This window comes from Erpetoichthys calabaricus, chromosome 9, assembly GCF_900747795.2.
Source record: "Erpetoichthys calabaricus chromosome 9, fErpCal1.3, whole genome shotgun sequence".
NCBI classification, from domain to species: Eukaryota; Metazoa; Chordata; class Cladistia; order Polypteriformes; family Polypteridae; genus Erpetoichthys; species Erpetoichthys calabaricus.
In genome coordinates, this window is record NC_041402.2 from 80,044,504 (window position 1) to 80,063,758 (window position 19,255).

The window sequence follows — 19,255 nt, forward strand, 5'->3', positions numbered from 1 at the left end:
CATTATATATAATATGCTACCGTGGCTGTTCTTTTGTCTGTCCAGGATTTTAAATCACCTGTAGCTTGAAATTTGGTACACATACACTACGTAATGTCTACTATCCACTTTAGGGGTAATGATTGACCTCCAAGGTTATTCCTCTTTTTATTTTTATTTTATTTTATTGTAGAATCAACTCTCGGCAGTGGCCAGCAGGGCAGCTGTGTGGCGCATGTGTACGGGCGCCGTTCTTATCCCTACCACCTTCGCTGTCACTTCCCCTACCTCTTCATATCTTAAATCATTCTTGAGGCAGATTGAAGACTTAAGTACCAGCTTAAATGAAAAATTAAAGAAAACTTACCAAGTAATTGCAACACAAAGACTGACAATTAATTTTAAAACGAAAAGATGCCAATGAAAAAAGAGAAGAAGCAGGCCCCTAGGGTGGAGAAAAGAAGAGCTGCTCAGGAAGCAGCAAGCACATCAACCTCTGAGCAAATGAATGCTAAACGTACAGAAAAAGAGTATGAAAACTATGAATGCTCAAGTCAAGTGTATTCGCCGTTACTGGTATATAATAATAGAATGAACATGTCATGTTATTTTCTAACCCACTTATTGCAGACTGGGCATACAACACTATGTTTTCATTCTGACATTGTTGTACCCGGTGTGTGGTGTTCTTACATCACAGCGCATCTGCTCATTTCAGTGCGCGAGAGTGGAAAGTGCATTAGTACATTCTGTCTTTGCAAGAACTTTGCTACCGTATCTTAAAGAAAAAAATAGCAATCAATATTTTTTAATGGTACCCGATACTAAATGAGTACAGTTTGAGTATCAAAGTATCAATTACTGTAGTATTGATCTGCCCATCCCTAGTTGTTAGTGAATCTAAAGTTGAGATAGGGTTAATCACTGCTAAGCTATAGAAGGAGCAGTTGTTTTACTTGACGGCTTTGTGAGTATTTTGTTTTTGTACATATGTATCTCAGAGTGTTGGTTTTGGTGGAGGTATATATACATTTTTGGCTTTGGGATTGTTTTTCTTTTTGTATATATACACACTAGATTTTTTTTTTCTTGTGCATATTTTTTCCATGAAGACTGTCTTGATTTTTGGAATTGGTGTGTGTAGTTTTTGTATAGCAAACAATAGAAGTGTACTGGACTTATTGTAAATACACAATTTTATTTTCTTTCCTTTTTGTTTTTATTTTGCTTTTGATGGTGTGTTTGCACTTAAGGACTGTGAAACAAAGCCCGCCTGACACTGCTGTGTTTTTGTTATGCAGCACTTTTTGTAAATAAACTTGCATCTTTCACCCTTCAGATTTGGTCTGTCTGTGCTTTCCTCTGATCCTGTTCAGCTTATGAACTATCTGATGTCCAGAGTGTAGTTTGGGACCACTTTCCCATGGGATATCATAGTATGTTACCTCATTAAATTGAGATTTACAAGACACTTTACTTGCTTGCTTACTTTTAATAAATTGCAGAATTTATCAAAAGCAAGCAGTATTGCTGTCCTTGAAAAATGTGTTCAACAGGGTACACAAATAGACAAAAAGTAATAAACTGTCTGATTAATTCTAAATTATGTTTTGCAAATTAATACCCACAGGCAGCCTAGATAGTGATTTTATTATGAAAAGTATAGTTTTATTACAGGACATGAACTTTTGCGTTTCTCTGTGAGCAAATTGAAATTTTGTCTTTTTATAGTTTTTACTTCAAACACATTTACATTTAAAGAAATTTCATATGACATAAATTCTATTTAAGTCAGTTAATTCCTATAAAGTGAATCTATAATTATTGTATAAGCCCAGTGTCCTGCATAATAAATACAAATACAGTCAAAATACAACACAAAATGATATGCAACAAAAACACAAAAACATAATGTTATAAACTGTGTATATAAAGAAATATTCAGTACAGTTTTAGTTTTTTGTTATTAAATAATACAATCTTCTAAAAGCTTCCACTGTCATTGGTTAACCAGACTTTCAAAAGTATCAAGACACTGTTAAATAATGGCATTTAAAGAAGAATGCCACAAAGGTCTTCTTGAAGGTTGCATTCATAGTGACAACATATCAGCTCCAATGTACACTAACTGCCACCAGAGGCTATGAAGTAAAGGAAGAAAACAAACTTAGTAAATGCCAGCTAAAAGTAAAATTAACAGCCTGAGGACATTCCCTTTTAAGCATACTGTACACCTAAAAACAATAAGCATACACTCATAGTGAGTCTTCCGACTCCATTTAAATATAGGAACTAATAATATTACCAGTTGTTCTACCTAATGTTTAATAATATTAATAACTAGGGGCTTTGCCCCCTGCTCGCCAACCCCCCATGTTTGGTTTTCCGGATACACATTTTTAAGATTTTTTTTTTCTTTGAATTGTTGCTATTTCATTAGTTTCACTTTTATTTCAGAACTTATGTAAAAAACAATATTTGGAATCTTTCAAGTTCCAATATGCTGAATCTTTTAAATGAGGTCAGTGAGACATGTGTTTAATGACTTTGTACCATAATTCAGGATAGGTTTCTCTGTTTGGAATTTCAGCACAGACAAAGCGATCCACATCATCAGCAGTTAATAATTTTTTTTGCAAAGTAACCAATAAATGCATGTGAGGTAAACCCCGTTTTTGAAATTCTCTGACTTAAACTTCAAAGCCTTACAATATTTACATACAGTACTTCTGACATATCACCTATGTCCATATATTCGATCTCTATTCGCCTTTTAGTTATTTCCCCGAGTATGCTTTCATATTCTGTATCTTGCTCTGCATGTGTTTCATGCCTATGTTTTTTTTTGAGTCTTTTGAATTCCAGTTTTCATTATCTGTAACCTGCTCTGCATGTGTTTGGCCCCCTTTTTTTAACCTCTTTTTGACGTTTTACTTTGTTTTCTTCTCTGTCTTTTATTTCTGACCTCGCTTTGTCCTGCTTTTTTTTCAATGTCACCTGGTCCGTGGTGATTATTTTCCCTTTTTCGAGTAATAATTTCCGTTTGTTTGCGCTACTGCAATCTTTACTTTCTTTTTTTTTGTACTTTCTAATTTTCCTACTGTCATATTCTTTAACTTTCTCCACATTTGTATCTCGCATCCGTTTTTTTTTTATCCTTTCGATTTCCATTGCTTTCATAATATCTAACCTGCTCTGCATGTGTATAGTGCCAACGCTTGTGAACGTCTTTATGAAGTTGCGAAGGCAAAAAGACTTTGTTTTCCACTCTTTGCCTTGTATTTCTGACCTCGATTTGTCCTGCTATTTTTTCAATTACACCTGGTTCTGATGATTAATTACCTTCTGTTTGCACTAATACGATCTTTACTATCTTTTTTTATTATATTGTAGCGACTGACGTAATAAAGTGTTGCAAAAGTTCTACTTGAACAATCGCCGACTTCGTAACCCCAAACACAACTTTCTAGTACCCTCTCTGACCCCTCCTCCCCCAGGTCTCGCCCCCCCTTACCGCATCAATCAATACCCCGCTATCAGTCTTCCGTGCTGTACTCCGCCCTCCCTCAATCGGATCTAACAGTCACTTAAAACAAAAAGGCTTCAACTTGGCTGGGATGCTACAATACTTTTGAATTTTACTGCTTTCATATTCTGTACCTTTCTCTGCATGTGTATTGCACCATCTTTTGTTTGAGCCTTTCAAATTCCACTGCTTTCATAATCTCTTATCTGCCTTTTTTTCTCTCCAATGCTTTTGGGTCTCTTTTCTCTGCGCTGCTCTTTCTTCTTTGCTTTTAGTTGTTGATGTTTCATCTAACGTATTGTCCTTATACACTTTATATGTGCTGAGAGCACAGAATCTGTGTGTGCTACGTGCCTTTAACACTAGAATTACCAGAGCCTACGAAAAAACTCGTAAATCCGTCCCACCTTAAATCGCGTCTTAAATCCGTTTGCACATCTCCGCCAGAGTCCTTTGTCATCTAAATGTGCTGATAAACAAAAGCTACTAGCAGCCAGCTATTCCATCCCCCCACCGACTTAGAATGAACTTCTCCTAGCTCAAGCCTTGCCTTGATTTGATTACCTGGGATTGAAGTGGAGTTTTAGAGTGGAAATAATTCTAGCGTTATTTGGAATACACGCATTTCATGTGTGTTCTGTTCCGTTCAGTAGTCTGTGCAAACACATTTTTAAAACAGAAACGTTTTTCATAGTCTAATAGTAAATGACAAAATGTAGGCATAAACTATATAACGTATGAAGCCTGAAGTCCATATATCAAAGAAACACTTTCACAAAAGGTACAAATAAGAGAACACGTGCGCTTTCATTCAAAAATATTAAAAAAAAAAAAAGCCGCGTTAGCATGCCGCATTGACAGTCTTACTACAACCGCTGCGGTGGCGTAATGGTATCAGCTCCTGACTGGGGATCAGAGGGTGGCGAGTTCGATCCCGCACGGCTCCACTTCGAGAAGTGAACTGCTCTTATTCTTACAATTTTAGAATAACAACATAAATTTGATTTCAGTCTGTAACAGCCGGTGTAACTTATGATACTGGTAAAGGTTAGCTTTTTTTTTTTTTTTTTTTTAATTCACTTTTCATTCTCGCAGTCGCATTCAGAATCAATCCATACAACCCCATCTGACACAGCTGGTTTCACATAAATAAAAGTGCACTTTTATTCAAGACTATAACCGAAGAATAAGAAAGCAAGTTACAGTTGGTGGTTGATACGACAGCTTGCGTGGTGCAATGTTAAGAACTGCTGATTTCCGATCCGTGCTATATAAAATCATCACATTCAAATATTAACAGTTCCCACACACCCAAGGTCCGCCATTCCTACATTTACGACATGTGTACTTGTTGCAGTGTACACACCTCTCTGTGCTATGGTTCCTATTACAGTGAATGAGCACCTGACACTGTACTTTCTTCCCTGGGGAAGCTGAGGTCTGAGAACGGAAGTTTGTTGATGCTGTATCATCTTTTCTTTTTCCATCGCCTTTTCCTGTAAGAAGCGACGATGAAGTTCCTCTGCAAGGTGAGCCATGAACACTCTTCTTTTCTCAGTGGACCCCGTGCATGCCTTATACACTACGTGTGCGTTCATCGCTGCTAGGTCAAGGATGTTGTAGAACACAGCAACCGGCCACCTGCGTGTTCCTGTTCGCACTGAATAAGCACGCGCCTTCTGGTCCATGATGTCAACACCACGCTGGGGAACAAAGAAAGACAAATATATGTGACATTTTGAAGAAATCATTTTATCACCAGAATAGCACCAGAATACTTCGTCACACTAATATTTTTTTCATTAGCATACCTTCATGTGGTTGTAGTCTGTGACCGTGTTTGGTTGTTTTTTTTTTTTATCTTGCCCAATCTCCACATCATGGTGCATTGTGCTGAGAATGCAGACAGACTTCATCTTTTTGGGAACATACACTGTCAGCATGGCACTGGGAGATCTAAACACCAGCGTGGAGAATTGTTCGTGTACTGAACTGACTTTAGCTGCTGGTGGAAGTTCCCGTCGCACTTTATTCATGGTGCCAAGCAGAGTTGTATTGCAGTGCAGCAGTCTATTAGCCAGCGAAAGTGACGTGAAGAAGTTGTCTGTTGTTACGGTTCTGCCTTTTTGGATTGCGGCAGATTTGGAGACAAAGTACATGTGCAATGCCACTCCTTATTTAGGAAAAGATCCCAGTCGTCCCACGGGAGAAAGTCTTTCCGAGTCTGTGGTCATAAAGCTTATGGAGCCATTTCTGGACAAAGGCAGAACCGTAACAACAGACAACTTCTTCATGTCACTTTCGCTGGCTAATAGACTGCTGCACCGCAATACAACTCTGCTTGGCACCATGAATAAAGTGCGACGGGAACACAGCACAATGCACCATGATGTGGAGATTGGGCAAGATAAAAAAAAAAAAAACAAACACGGTCACAGACTACAACCACATGAAGGTATGCTAATGAAAAAAATATTAGTGTAACGAAGTATTCTGGTGCTATTCTGGTGATAAAATGATTTCTCCAAAATGTCACATATATTTGCCTTTCTTTTTTCCCCAGCGTGGCGTTGACATCATGGACCAGAAGGCGCGTGCTTATTCAGTGCGAACAGGAACACGCAGGTGGCCGGTTGCTGTGTTCTACAACATCCTTGACCTAGCAGCGATGAACGCACACGTACTGTATAAGGCATGCACGGGGTCCACTGAGAAAAGAAGAGTGTTCATGGCTCACCTTGCAGAGGAACTTCGTCGTCGCTTCTTACAGGAAAAGGCGATGGAAAAAGAAAAGATGATACAGCATCAACAAACTTCCGTTCTAAGACCTCAGCTTCCCCCAGGGAAGAAAGTACAGTGTCAGGTACTCATTCACTGTAATAGGAACCATAGCACAGAGAGGTGTGTACACTGCAACAAGTACACATGTCGTAAATGTAGGAATGGCGGACCTTGGGTGTGTGGGAACTGTTAATATTTGAATGTGATGATTTTATATAGCACGGATCGGAAATCAGCAGTTCTTAACATTGCACACGCAAGCTGTCGTATCAACCACCAACTGTAACTTGCTTTCTTTATTCTTCGGTTATAGTCTTGAATAAAAGTGCACTTTTATTTATGTGAAACCAGCTGTGTCAGATGGGGTTGTATGGATTGATTCTGAATGCGACTGCGAGAATGAAAAGTGAATTAAAAAAAAAAAAAAAAAAAAGCTAACCTTTACCAGTATCATAAGTTACACGGCTGTTACAGACTGAAATCAAATTTATGTTGTTATTCTAAAATTGCAAGAATAAGAGCAGTTCACTTCTCGAAGTGGAGCCGTGCGGGATCGAACTCGCCACCCTCTGATCCCAGTCAGGAGCTGATACCATTACGCCACCGCAGCGGTTGTAGTAAGACTGTCAATGCGGCATGCTAACGCGGCTTTTTTTTTTTAATATTTTTGAATGAAAGCGCACGTGTTCTCTTATTTGTACCTTTTGTGAAAGTGTTTCTTTGATATATGGACTTCAGGCTTCATACGTTATATAGTTTATGCCTACATTTTGTCATTTACTATTAGACTATGAAAAACGTTTCTGTTTTAAAATGTGTTTGCACAGACTACTGAACGGAACAGAACACACATGAAATGCGTGTATTCCAAATAACGCTAGAATTATTTCCACTCTAAAACTCCACTTCAATCCCAGGTAATCAAATCAAGGCAAGGCTTGAGCTAGGAGAAGTTCATTCTAAGTCGGTGGGGGGATGGAATAGCTGGCTGCTAGTAGCTTTTGTTTATCAGCACATTTAGATGACAAAGGACTCTGGCGGAGAGGTGCAAACGGATTTAAGACGCGATTTAAGGTGGGGCGGATTTACGAGTTTTTTCGTAGGCTCTGGTAATTCTAGTGTTAAATGACTGAGTGTTTTGCTGGCCGTGCTCTTATTTGATAAGAAGGGCGTGTCTTGCAAGAATCTCATATTCCACAACGCCGCAAGACGGCCCTGGGACAATCTCTTGGCACCAAGTCTCATGTTTACGGTCCCCGCGAGATGCTCCATGGCCAGTCTTTTTTGTCTCACGGGTCTTTTAAATGTGGCAACTCCGGTCTCTACTGGGAACTAATGGTGAACAGACTGGATTGTGGCAACTACAAAAGGATAACACTTTACTTGCTGCCGGGTCAGGTCCTTGTTAGGGTCATCTTCAGTATGATCCATGATCACTTGCTCACCTAGCAGTGACCGGAGCAGTCTGGTTTTACGCATAATAAGTCTATCATCGACCACATCCTGCCACTGAGGGTTTGTCGATTTTTATAAAGTGTTTGACTCAGTTGATCGAGTTACCCTGTGGGACATCCTGGGATTTTGCAGGATCCCCCCAGAGTTGCTGGATATCATGGCCGACCTGTACATTGGTACTGTGAGCTTTGTACAGAGTGGAGGCAGAACCTGTATTTTTCCCAGTTGATTCTGGGGTTTGTAAGGGGTGTGTTCTTACTTCTCTTCTGTTCAATGCTTGGACTGGGTGTTGGGCAGGGTTGCGGGATCCAGTGGCTGTGGGGCATCAGTTGGTGAAGAAAGATTCACTGATCTTGACTTTTCTTTAGATGCTGTGATCTTTGTGGAGTCAGTGGAGTCTCTGATCATGGTTCTCGAGAAACAGAGAGAGGAGTCTTGAGTGACTGGGCTTGTGAGTGTCCTGGATAAAAAACAAGATCCAGACCTTTAATGACTTCTTGGGCACAGCCATCATTATTAGTATGTCATTCTGTGGAGAGAGTGTCGACCTTGCCTAGAGGTTTACTTACCTTGGCAATGACATTCACATTCTCGTGTCTCTTCCTATGAAGTCAGTAGACGAATTGTGAGAGAATGGGAGTTCATGAGGTTGCTGGAAAGGGGTTTGTGGTACTCCAGATATCTTTGTAAAAGGACAATTGTCCAAGACTTCAGAGTCCTGGTGGTTCCTGTTTTGCCATATGGTTACAAGACATGGAAGCTATCCAGTGACCTGAGACAAAGACTGTACTCCTTTGGTACTGTGTCTCTTTGGAGAATCCTTGGGTACTGGTGGTTTGACTTTGTGTCAAATGAGTTGTTGCTCATGGAGTCCTTAATGAAGCACATTACCTGCATAGTGAGGAAGGGTCAGTTACAGCACTATAGCCATGTGGCACAATTCCCCGTAGGTGATCTGGTTCACAGAATCCTCATTGTTGAGGACCCGAGCAGCTGGACTAGGCCAAGGGGATGCCCATGTTACACCTGGCTGCGGCATATAGATGATAATTTCTTCAGGACTGGACCGCATGTCTGCCTTGGGGATGTCAACAAGGATCCCAAGCTATTTCGTTGTGTGTTGGGTGCTGCAACAGTGCATGCTCCCCAACCTGAACTGACCTTACCTGAGTGTATGTTAAGCAGGGCTAGTCCTTGTCATCATCATATGCATTGGCCCTGCTTCCAGATAAGCAGTTAAGATTTGCAGTTAAGTATTTAGTTGTTTGGTACTTTTTTGTTTTGAAAGGATTTGTTTGTTCACTTGTTTTTTTTAGTTTAATAGATCTTTCTGCTATTTAAGAAGTAAAGAAATACAGTATAAAACCTAAGGCAGCACTTCTTCCACATAAATATCTCAAATTAATCATATATTTAGTGTGAAATAGCAATAAGTGGTACCATAAATCACTGCACTTTAGAAACAGAAAGAATGGATCAAAAAGCTACATAATTTTATTTTGAGAAAGGAATGATAAAAAATGTACTGGTATGTTTTATAATTGGTACTTAATAATCTATTTTTTTGAAATGCCACTGTGCAATTAAAATATGTATTTGTCTTTATAGTGCCTTGTTGTATCATATTATCAAGGAAAGCTTCATGTTTACCACTTGTACATCCATCCATTTTTTATCTGTCTGTGTAAACAAGGTTGCAAGGAGATTTCCGTAATACTAGCAACATTTGGCACAAGCTGGAACAGTACTGAGTGAGAAATCACAGGGCACACAGTCATACTTACATACATGCTGCTTGACCTGACAATTAATTAACAAAAGTCAACCTAAACTCATGGAAAAAGCTATATGAAACTGGTAAATACTTAAACAAACTCTTTGTAGGTGGCACCCTAGTAGAGCCAAGGATTATTAATCATCAGTATTATGTAATGGACCAATATTATACTCCTGTAAATTGTATAAAAATGTGTTTTTAATATTAATAACATCGACAAAAAAGTTAAATGTTTCACGTTCCACTTATGTCTGTTGCATATTTTCAATCATAAAAAATACTGTTATGGTTCTCTGTATTTCAGGAAGAAAAAGGTACATCTTGAAAGCCTGTGGGTAGCAGCCAAGGTGCAAGGGTTAGATCCTAGAGAAAGGAGAAGACTACGCCAAGGTGAACAACCAGAATTAGATAAAATGAGGTAAGCAGTGATTCTAGTAAATCTGGTGCTTGTTATATCTTGGTAAGTAATGTGATTCAGATTAACGAGACACCATGGTAACAGACAAATTTCTGGAGGCAACATGTAATGTTTAACTACTTTATATGTAATACAATTATCATATTTTAATATAGACCATTCCAATACACTAATTAATATAAACATATTATTTTTTAAGGAACTTCTGTAAATTTCATTAAGCTGTACAGACAGTGCCTTGTTACTGGACATCTTGCAGTATGAGGTTAAATCAGATGACTTGCCATAACAGCATCTGTTTTCTTAGCTTAAATTGCAATTTATTTTTCCATCCACAAGATGGAGTACAGAGCTGTGATACAAATTAAAGGAATACTTCACCTAGAAATGATCTTTTTTGTAATTGTTTTTTACCCCATGTGTAGTGGGTATCCCATTTGTAGTGATGGCCGAGAAAAAATTTGAATCTCATGTTTTCATGCAGAACAGAGCTAAAAAAAAGTTCATTCTTTAATAGAAGCTGGCAGTGACTAATGCTGGACAACAGCAAACAATATCAAAACACCGTAATCACGGACAAGCTGGTACAAAAGCTTCATAATCTGGGTTTGTCCACATCGTTGTGTATGTGGATCAGGGACTTTCTCACCAACAGGCCTCAGGTGGTTAAAATTGGAGATCGTACATCAGCCACACTGGTTTTCAACACAGGCACACCTCAGGGTTGTGTGCTCAGCCCAGCACTCTTCACGTTATTTACACACGATTGCTCTGGCATCCATGCCACAAATATGGTTGTGAGGTTTGCGGATGATACGACCGTGATGGGTCTCATATTAGACAATGATGAGACTCACTACAAAGAAGAGATACAACACCTAGCACTATGGTGCTCAGCCAACAACCTCATCTTGAACACCAGCAAGACCAACGAGGTCATTGTGGACTATAGGAGGTCCAGAAGAAAAGAACATGCTCCTATATTCACATGAAGAGGCTGTAATGTGTGTGGACAATATCAAATTTTTGGGTATCCACATCACATCGGATCTGACCTGGTCTTTGAACACATCTCACCTGGTAAAGAAGCCCCAACAAAGACTCTTCTTCCTCAGGAAGATGAGACGTGCTGGATTCTCCTCTCGACTGCTCACAAACTTCTACAGATCTGATATAGAAAGCATTCTCTGTCACAGTATGACAGTGTGGTATGGCAGCTACACAGAACAGGAAGGATTTGGCACGGGTGGTGAGAACAGCACAGGGGATCGTGGGAAGTCCTCTCCTAGACCTGGACTGTATATGCTGGAAGGGTGCAGAAGAGAGCCAAGTGTATAGCTGTGGATCTCACCCATCCGGGAAATTGACTGTTTGTACCACTGCCTTCGGGAAAGCGGTACAGAAACATAAAAACACGTACCAGCAGACTAAATGACAGCTTTTTTCCCCAGAGCTGTGAAGTCCGTCTGCCCTTGTTAATACACACACATACATCTACCTTTAATCTGCCCCCCTGTAGACATGCACATGCAGTTTCCCTCATAATCAAACACACACACTTGTATTCCTCCCCTGCAGACCCACGCACACAGATCACTGGTCTCTGCAGGCGTACTACCTCTGGAAAAGTCTGGACTTGATGATGTTTTATTGCTGCTGTCTTTTATAATTATTATGTTTATTTTATTATTTACTAGCTGATTACCCAGTGGCTTCACTCACTGAGTGCAAGGGAAAAAAAAATAAAATGTAGTCTATAAGTTATTAAACAGTAAAACATTAACATTTAAGAAGTAAAGATACATTGAGCACTACTGGAGTGGTTTCGGGTAGACTACATTTTAAAGGTGCCATAACACAACAGGTAAGTAGTAGATCCCTTGTGAAAGGCGCTACACAACCGCTGTGGTATAGAAATTACATTTTCTATGTGATCGTCCAAATTTCTGCCTGACAACCTTGCACTACATGCCTGTGATTTACTTCTTAAAATAATTAATCACAAAAGCAACCTTGAATGTTGTGGGGTTTTAGTGACCCGAACTTACCTTAAGGGACAGTAAGTAGTCATGCAGGGCAATTTACAAACAGAGTCCTGCTTCAGTGGTGCAGATTAAACTCATTCGCAAAGATTTCACTCTCCCAGGAGCCGACGGGGGACTGTAACAAACAGTGCGAGAAGAGAAGACGCTGCCCGAAACTGCGATGCTCTCGACTCGGCGGAGCAGCCCAACATTCCGTGCCTCCCAGCATCCACTTTGTTCTCACGACTTACCTCGCCGCTGAAGGCGGTCTCGTCTTCACATTGTTTATAGCTCGGCACAGTTAAAAAGTAGAAAGACGCAAAGCTGTTTCCCTCATCTCTTCTACTATCAAGTACTGTCAACTAACAAAAAGTTACAATGTGGCAGTTTCCGTGACAGTCACGTGGACGAATAAATAAAACTTCTCTGTCAGAACGCGCCTGGCGGCGGATGGCTCAGCGCTGTAGTCCAGAGAGGAGGGCTGGAGAGGGTGACGCAGGGCGCACTTCTATGGGATATTCTGCCTTGATGCCGAGTCCTACCAACAAAAAATTTTGTTATGTGTATGCATAATAACAATAAAGAATTCCAACGGCGTAGCAAGGTTCACAGGGGCCCGGGTGCAATCATCATTGAATGGGCCCCCAAACCTGCGCGCTTCGTGCGCTCGCGCAGCTCTCGCTGCTGAAATGCTTGAAGACAAGATAGATTGAGAAGGAAACCATTAAAAACGATGTTCGGAGAAAAATATTGTTTTGTTTTGTAAAGTGTAAAAACAGACGTGTGTTGGCGACTTGGCGTTATTGCCTAATAGTGTATATACACTGTACTCGTCTGTTGTCTCAGCCGGTACTAGAGAACAATAAAAATAAAAGATTATCTATGTTTACATATCAAAATCACGACGGATAAAACTTTCAATACGGAATATAACAAGCATTTCAGCATTCCGTTCAATATTCGTCAGGGGCTCAGGCCTCACGGCAACGGCAAACTGGACAGACAGGGGCGCCGAAATACAAAATTGTCCCAATCACATACACTACGGAAGTACGGAACGTCTATAATTATGTAAAAATCAGACAATTTTAATCTCTCTTTATATTTCGTCAATAAAAATTGTTATACAAACTTACATACACTGAATACCATTGTTATGACTATTATGATATCATAAATTAAGTACATGTAATACTAATACGTGACTGATAACCTGACAAGTGAGTTACCTGACACTGCACTGTCTGCACACATCAGAATTTTTGTTTTCTTGCTTTCTTTCTTGCAAATTCTGCTACAAGCTCATTGGTGTCCAATTTCATGGCTCGTCAACTTTCAATCGATAGCACAGCGAATGCAGAAAGTCTCATCTCTGTCATTGTACTCCGCAAATAATTCTTTATAATCTTCAATTTTGAAAATGTGCTCTCTGCTGAACATACAGTGATTGGCAATGTCAGAAACAAGATCAGAACTGTGACTATGTTTGGAAAACTTGATGATGATAAGTAATTATCCACAATCAAAAAATCAGCCAAATCACGGACACTTTTCATTTGACATAAATCTTGTTTGAACGCGTTTTTGAAGGACAATACTTCGGTGCAATAGTCTGCAGTTTTGGCCTTTGAATACATATTCACTAACTTTATAGAGGCATCATATAGCTCCTGGTCATCAGCTTGAGACATGAACTTGGGCGTCACTGACTTAAACAAGTCTGCAATCTTCTGATGGGCAAAGAAACCTCGTACGAAGTTGAGAAATAATGATATCAAAGCGTTTTGTTAAAAACTAAAATTTCAAAATTCTTTTCTGCACCCTCAATTCTTTCATCTCTTGCAAGTACATCAAAATGTCTCCTAACAGCTCACGATCTTTTCGGCTTAAATTCAGGATTAATACCCCATCCTTGAGCCATTCTTACAGCTTCGTTTTTGACCCCTTCAAAATCATTCCTCAGGTCGTTTATTTCATTGTAGACACGTTCCAAGTGGGTCACAGCTTTGCTCAAATCTTGCTGTTCTGCTTCCAGTAACGTTGACACAACGTTTATGGCTGTCACAACTCTGGTTTCAAGAACCAAAAGAATCACTGTTTCAAATGTCTCCAATTTTCCCTTTATTGTTGCTGCATCGTCACGCTCTTTCTTGTTTTTGGAACATAAAACTATTTGTGTTAGCAGTTTCAGTACACTCGCATATCTGAATTGAATGGCCACTAACACATCGTTTCTAGACGACCATCTCGTTGGACAAAGTTTCTTGAGAGTTTTCATAAATATTGTTTCTCTGTCACCCTCTAATAGAGCCCATCTGGAGATGCTGTGCCCGAAAAACACGTAGACAGCTTCCACCAAATCGTAGAAGTTTCCCACTTCTCTAACGCCTTCGACAGAATCGTTCAACACCAGATTCAAATTATGGTTTGCACAATGAACGTAATGAGCAAGAGGTTGCTTTTCTTGGAGAACAGCCTGAAGCCCATTGTATTGACCACTCATATTTGAAGCCCCGTCATAACCCTGACCACGTAGTTTTATCAAGATCTAATCCGTGCGTTTCAAGCGATTGCAGGACTTGATCTCTGATTTCTGACTGTCACAAATGTCAAAACCCAAGAACGATTCATGGATTTCTAGCTTTTTGGGTACGCCATCAACGCACTGCACAATAATATATCGAAAAATTATGCTAATTTGATCTACCTTCGCCACGTCTTGAGTGGTGTCAGCAATCACAGAAAAAAATGGAGACTGCTGAATATCTTTACGGATATTGGAAACAACCGCATCACCAAGAAGGCATATTATTTCATTCTGAATCTGAGGGCTCAGGTATGTCAAGCTGCCTTTTGGCTTCCTTAAGAGTTCTTCTAAAACCGGATCGTATTTAGCAAGAAGCCCAATCACCGCAAGAAAGTTGCCCTTGTTTGTCACATTCTCCGCATGACGATCTTCTCGGTGACCACGAAATGCTAAGTTGTTGCAAGCTAAGGTCAAACTAACGTTTACTATACAGTAGTGCTGGGCGGTATACCGGTTCATACCGAAAAACCGTTTTTTATTTTTTTTATGATATGGATTTTTCTTATACGCAACACCGGTTTAAATTGCCTAAACGACGTTCGGAACGTGGCGCAAGTGGGGACCTTTTTCACTGCTACACCACTAAACACAGATTTGTTGCACTAGGGCTCTTTTTCACTGCTACACCACCAAATAGTGGGCGGTAGCATAGGAATGCTGCGTGGTGAAAATGGACAGAGAGCCTGGAGATACTTTAGTTTTAAAAGGTCAGATGTGTAAATACTGTTTCTATACTATTGGATAATACTGCAAGCCAAGTTGTACTTGTTTTATTTGTTTTCAATACAGTGTAATGTACCTGGGTACTGTGTAATAGTGTGACGACATGTTTTCAAACCCCGTCATAAGTTATATAGCACATTTAATGTTTTGTGTTAAGTGATTCTTAAACTGACTTCTTCTTGCACTAGGAGGAGGCGCCGGCAGCAATCGCCGCACAGAATACATTCACTTCATGATCTTCCTGCTCTCTGAACATTTAGAATGCTAAGATAAATACTTGATATAATTTTCATGGTGAAATGCACTAAAGCATGCATTAATCATATGGGGGCACGGCGGCGTGCCTGCCTTGCATTTGCATGTTTTTCTGGTGGGTTTACTCAGCGCTTCAGTTTCCTTTCAAAGTCATGTAGGATGTGGGGTTTTGTTGTGCTATATTGACCCTGCTAGTGTATGTTTTGCTTGTATTCATCCTTTGATGGGCGCAACTCTGAATGGATGGCATAATTAAACATGTAAAACGAAGATATTTTTTAAAGTTCTGAACACTCTGTGGGCTAAGTTTATAACTAGTTTTAATTTCACAAAGACGTTTATCGTGTGGTGATTGGTTATGTGGAGAAAGAAAAAGGAAGGATAGGAACAGGGGTTTTGGTACGTCAGATAGAGACAGCACGCGTGCAATAAAGAAAGCCCGCTCAGAAGAACATGCTTTGAATTCTGTGTTCGTGTCTCTGACCACCAGATCAAAAAAACCAACATTTACACAATATTTAAGTTAAACCTGTGCGATAGCTATTCATACATCCAGTTTTTTGGAGCCTCGTCACACCTGCCATAAAGGTCTCTACACTGAACTTACACCTGGGGACCCCTTACTGCCAGGGAGCAGCACTACCGCCTCCCTACCGTGCTTTTTTAATACCTGCTTTAATGCATTTCATCATGAAAATGATATCAAGTATTTATCTTAGCATTCTAAATTTTTAGAGAGCAGGAATACCATGAAATGAATGGATTCTGTGCGATGATTGCTGCCTCCTCTTAGTGCATAGGAAGTCAGTTTAAGAAGCATAGTGATTAACAACTGGGTCGGGGAACACAACACAAAGCATTTAATGTGCTGCATTAACTTATGACGGGGTTTGAGAAAATCAAGTAAATTAAACATTGATTTTAGGATGAAGTTTAGTTTATGACATTCTACTTTAATTATGAAGTAAACTATGAAAATAAAGTGGAAATGTTGACTTTAATCTTGACATAAGTGTCAAAATTAAAGTGGAAATGTCGAGAATAAAGTCAGCATGTCGACTTTATTCTTGACATATACCGGTAGTTTGTTTTTTTTCTTCCCTCTTTACTGTATTTTTTTTTCTTCACCGTGGCCCTAATGCACTTCCGTAGGGCTATACCACAAATAGCATTATACAGTAAATGCAAGTTGCAGTTATTTTATTTATGTATATAGCTTAGCTTGAAGCAAGGTCCATATTAATGCAGTTTGCCTAAATGATGGTACAGTTGGTAAGGATGTCATCACAAAGTTGTACTTGTTTTATTTTATTTTAATTTGGTGAATACTGTGTAATGCACCTGGGCTTGAAGTCTTGAAGTAATGGTGCAGCTATCAGTAATAATACTATTATTTATTTTATTGTTATTATTTATTAGTTTAAATATTATGCAGTTTATTGATGGTAAAGTTGTTGAAAAAGTCACTTTAACGTGTCAGTGGACAGAGATAGTTAACATTAACAAAGTGTAGTTGGTTCACAAAAAAATATTTACTATTTATTACTTTCCTAAGACATGTTCAGTGCAATACAAGTTTTGACAAGCACCCCTGGATATTTTACTAAGTCTAAATGCCTCTTTGGATGGTTGAAAATATGTTGTCAAAATCATAGTTTAAGTTTTTGCAAAATTTGTTCAATAAAAAGGTTCTATATTTTGACTGCAACTGTCATGCAATGTGATTCCTTCTCTTCATTAGTGTCACCCCCTTGAAAACTATCACTTTATGGGGCCATGCAGACCTGTATTAATACTTGTGTGCTCATTAAAATGTTTTTTTATACAATGTACAATTCTCATAACAGTCTAACAGGTTATTCTTAGCCAGTCTACTACAGTAATTGCAGTGGAAAATGTGGTTAACATCCACTCATGCATGGGGAAAAAAATACCGTTGAATACCGTGAAACCGGGATAATTTAGAAAAATACCGTGATATAGAATTTTGGTCATACCGCCCACCCCTACTATACGGTGTATGACCTTGGCATTTTCCAAGGACCCAGAAAAATCTACGAAATGTAAGAATCCGTTAAGTAGGCTATTAACAGAATTGTACTTTCTGTGCAGAAAATCTGAATCTGATGGTACAAAATACGTACGTTACGGTTACACGTGCACTCACCTGCGGAAGTGAAATCTAAGAAGAAGCAATAGGCTAAGCCGCCAAGTGGCTAGGCCTAAGAGCCTAAGATTCACTAATTTGGCAGTTGGCACACGGCATATGTGATTGCGCTGTTCGACATACGGCCATTTTGATGTTGATCGATTCACTTACCTAACAGAACTGACTGAGAAATAGACGGAAGTAGGAAGCCGTTCGTCGACGATCGTGGGAAGCTGCTTGCCTGCTTCATAACTAAGCTATAGCCTTTCGGAGAATGAAGCGAACATGTCGCTTTGTTTTTAGCCGCCGCCGTCTGTACACAATGTGCCGCCCCGCCTGGCCGAGTCGGACGGCGCTAATGAAAATAATGTAATTGTGGGAAAATGTAAAAATGCTGACTGACGGTGGCTAAAATCGCTAAATACAGACATGTGAAAGTCCTTACTACAAAGTTACTTAAATTAATAAGCAATACGATCAGTCTAATTTGACTGTGACTGATGGTTTGATGCCCTGATCACCTGATGAGAGCGCCGCAAAAAAAAAAAAAAAAAAAAAAGAGGCCTGATGGGCCCTCCCTCCCATTGCACCCCTTGCCCCATTGTAGCTACGCCACAAAAGAATTCCCTCTGTCTGTCTGTCTGTCTACACCAATAGAGAAATCTCATGTCACATAATCCATGTTGTCTTCCAGTCATATACTCAAAATGTGGAAAATGCATGCATTGTTTAATCAATTTCAAAGTAAAACACAAGTAGCCTGCAACCCAAGAAGCCCTTTCATATGAGGTTGTGCTTTTAAATTGAAGATGGGACTCTGGGCCAATATATCAGGAGGAGAGACAGGTCTTCAATTCAAAACCCAACCCTGTGTGAAACCCTGTGACTATCAGCTTATAGATCACTTAACTCACACCTGGGGGCCGCTGGTGGGCCACAGACCACACTTGAGAACCACTGATCTAAACTGCCAAGAATAAAAGTGACGCACAGAAAGTCTTAATCATGTCATAGGTACGACTTTGAAAGAATTATGATGCTTCGCCATATCAGCATAATGTTTTAAGGGTAGCTCTCTATTTTAAACTGCTAGCCTATTAGGTATCGTACATCGATAGTGTCAGCATACCATAATTTTATTACATAGCCCCATAAACTGAAAATATGTAAATAATATTTATGTCCATGATCTAAACTGATTAGCCTAAGATAATCACAAAATTATGTGAAACAGACATATGATTATAATCTTGAAACATTTACCAATGATTGTTATGTTTACTGTATCCTTCCTTATTTTTGCTAAGAATGGAATATCATCATCTAATCAATGCACGGCATCAAAGAGATTTTTCTAATGTGCCAGTTCTGAATGTGAAGAGTGTGATCAATCAAGTCATAAACAGTGGTGAACAAGGGAGGATTATATTTGTATTAACTTAGGCTGATTTGAGTTATGCCTAAATTATGAATTTCTGTAAATACAGTCAAAGCCTAGATTTGCCCTGTTGATTGCTCAATTTTATTTTCTGTGTCTCCTATCTTATGCCAGTTTGAGTATTATTATGATTTTTTTTGTTT

The 19,255-nt window shown here is 39.4% G+C and overlaps 1 protein-coding gene across 1 annotated transcript in view; it reads left to right on the forward strand.

The window, feature by feature from the left end:
* The window catches only part of LOC114657565 (serine/threonine-protein kinase Nek11-like), a 327,143-nt gene that overhangs the window by 183,014 nt on the left and 124,874 nt on the right, over positions 1-19,255 (forward strand). The window contains exon 10 of the mRNA XM_028809452.2: positions 9,823-9,936. Coding sequence (XP_028665285.2) covers positions 9,823-9,936 — 114 coding nt within the window. The remainder of the gene's footprint in view (positions 1-9,822; positions 9,937-19,255) is intronic.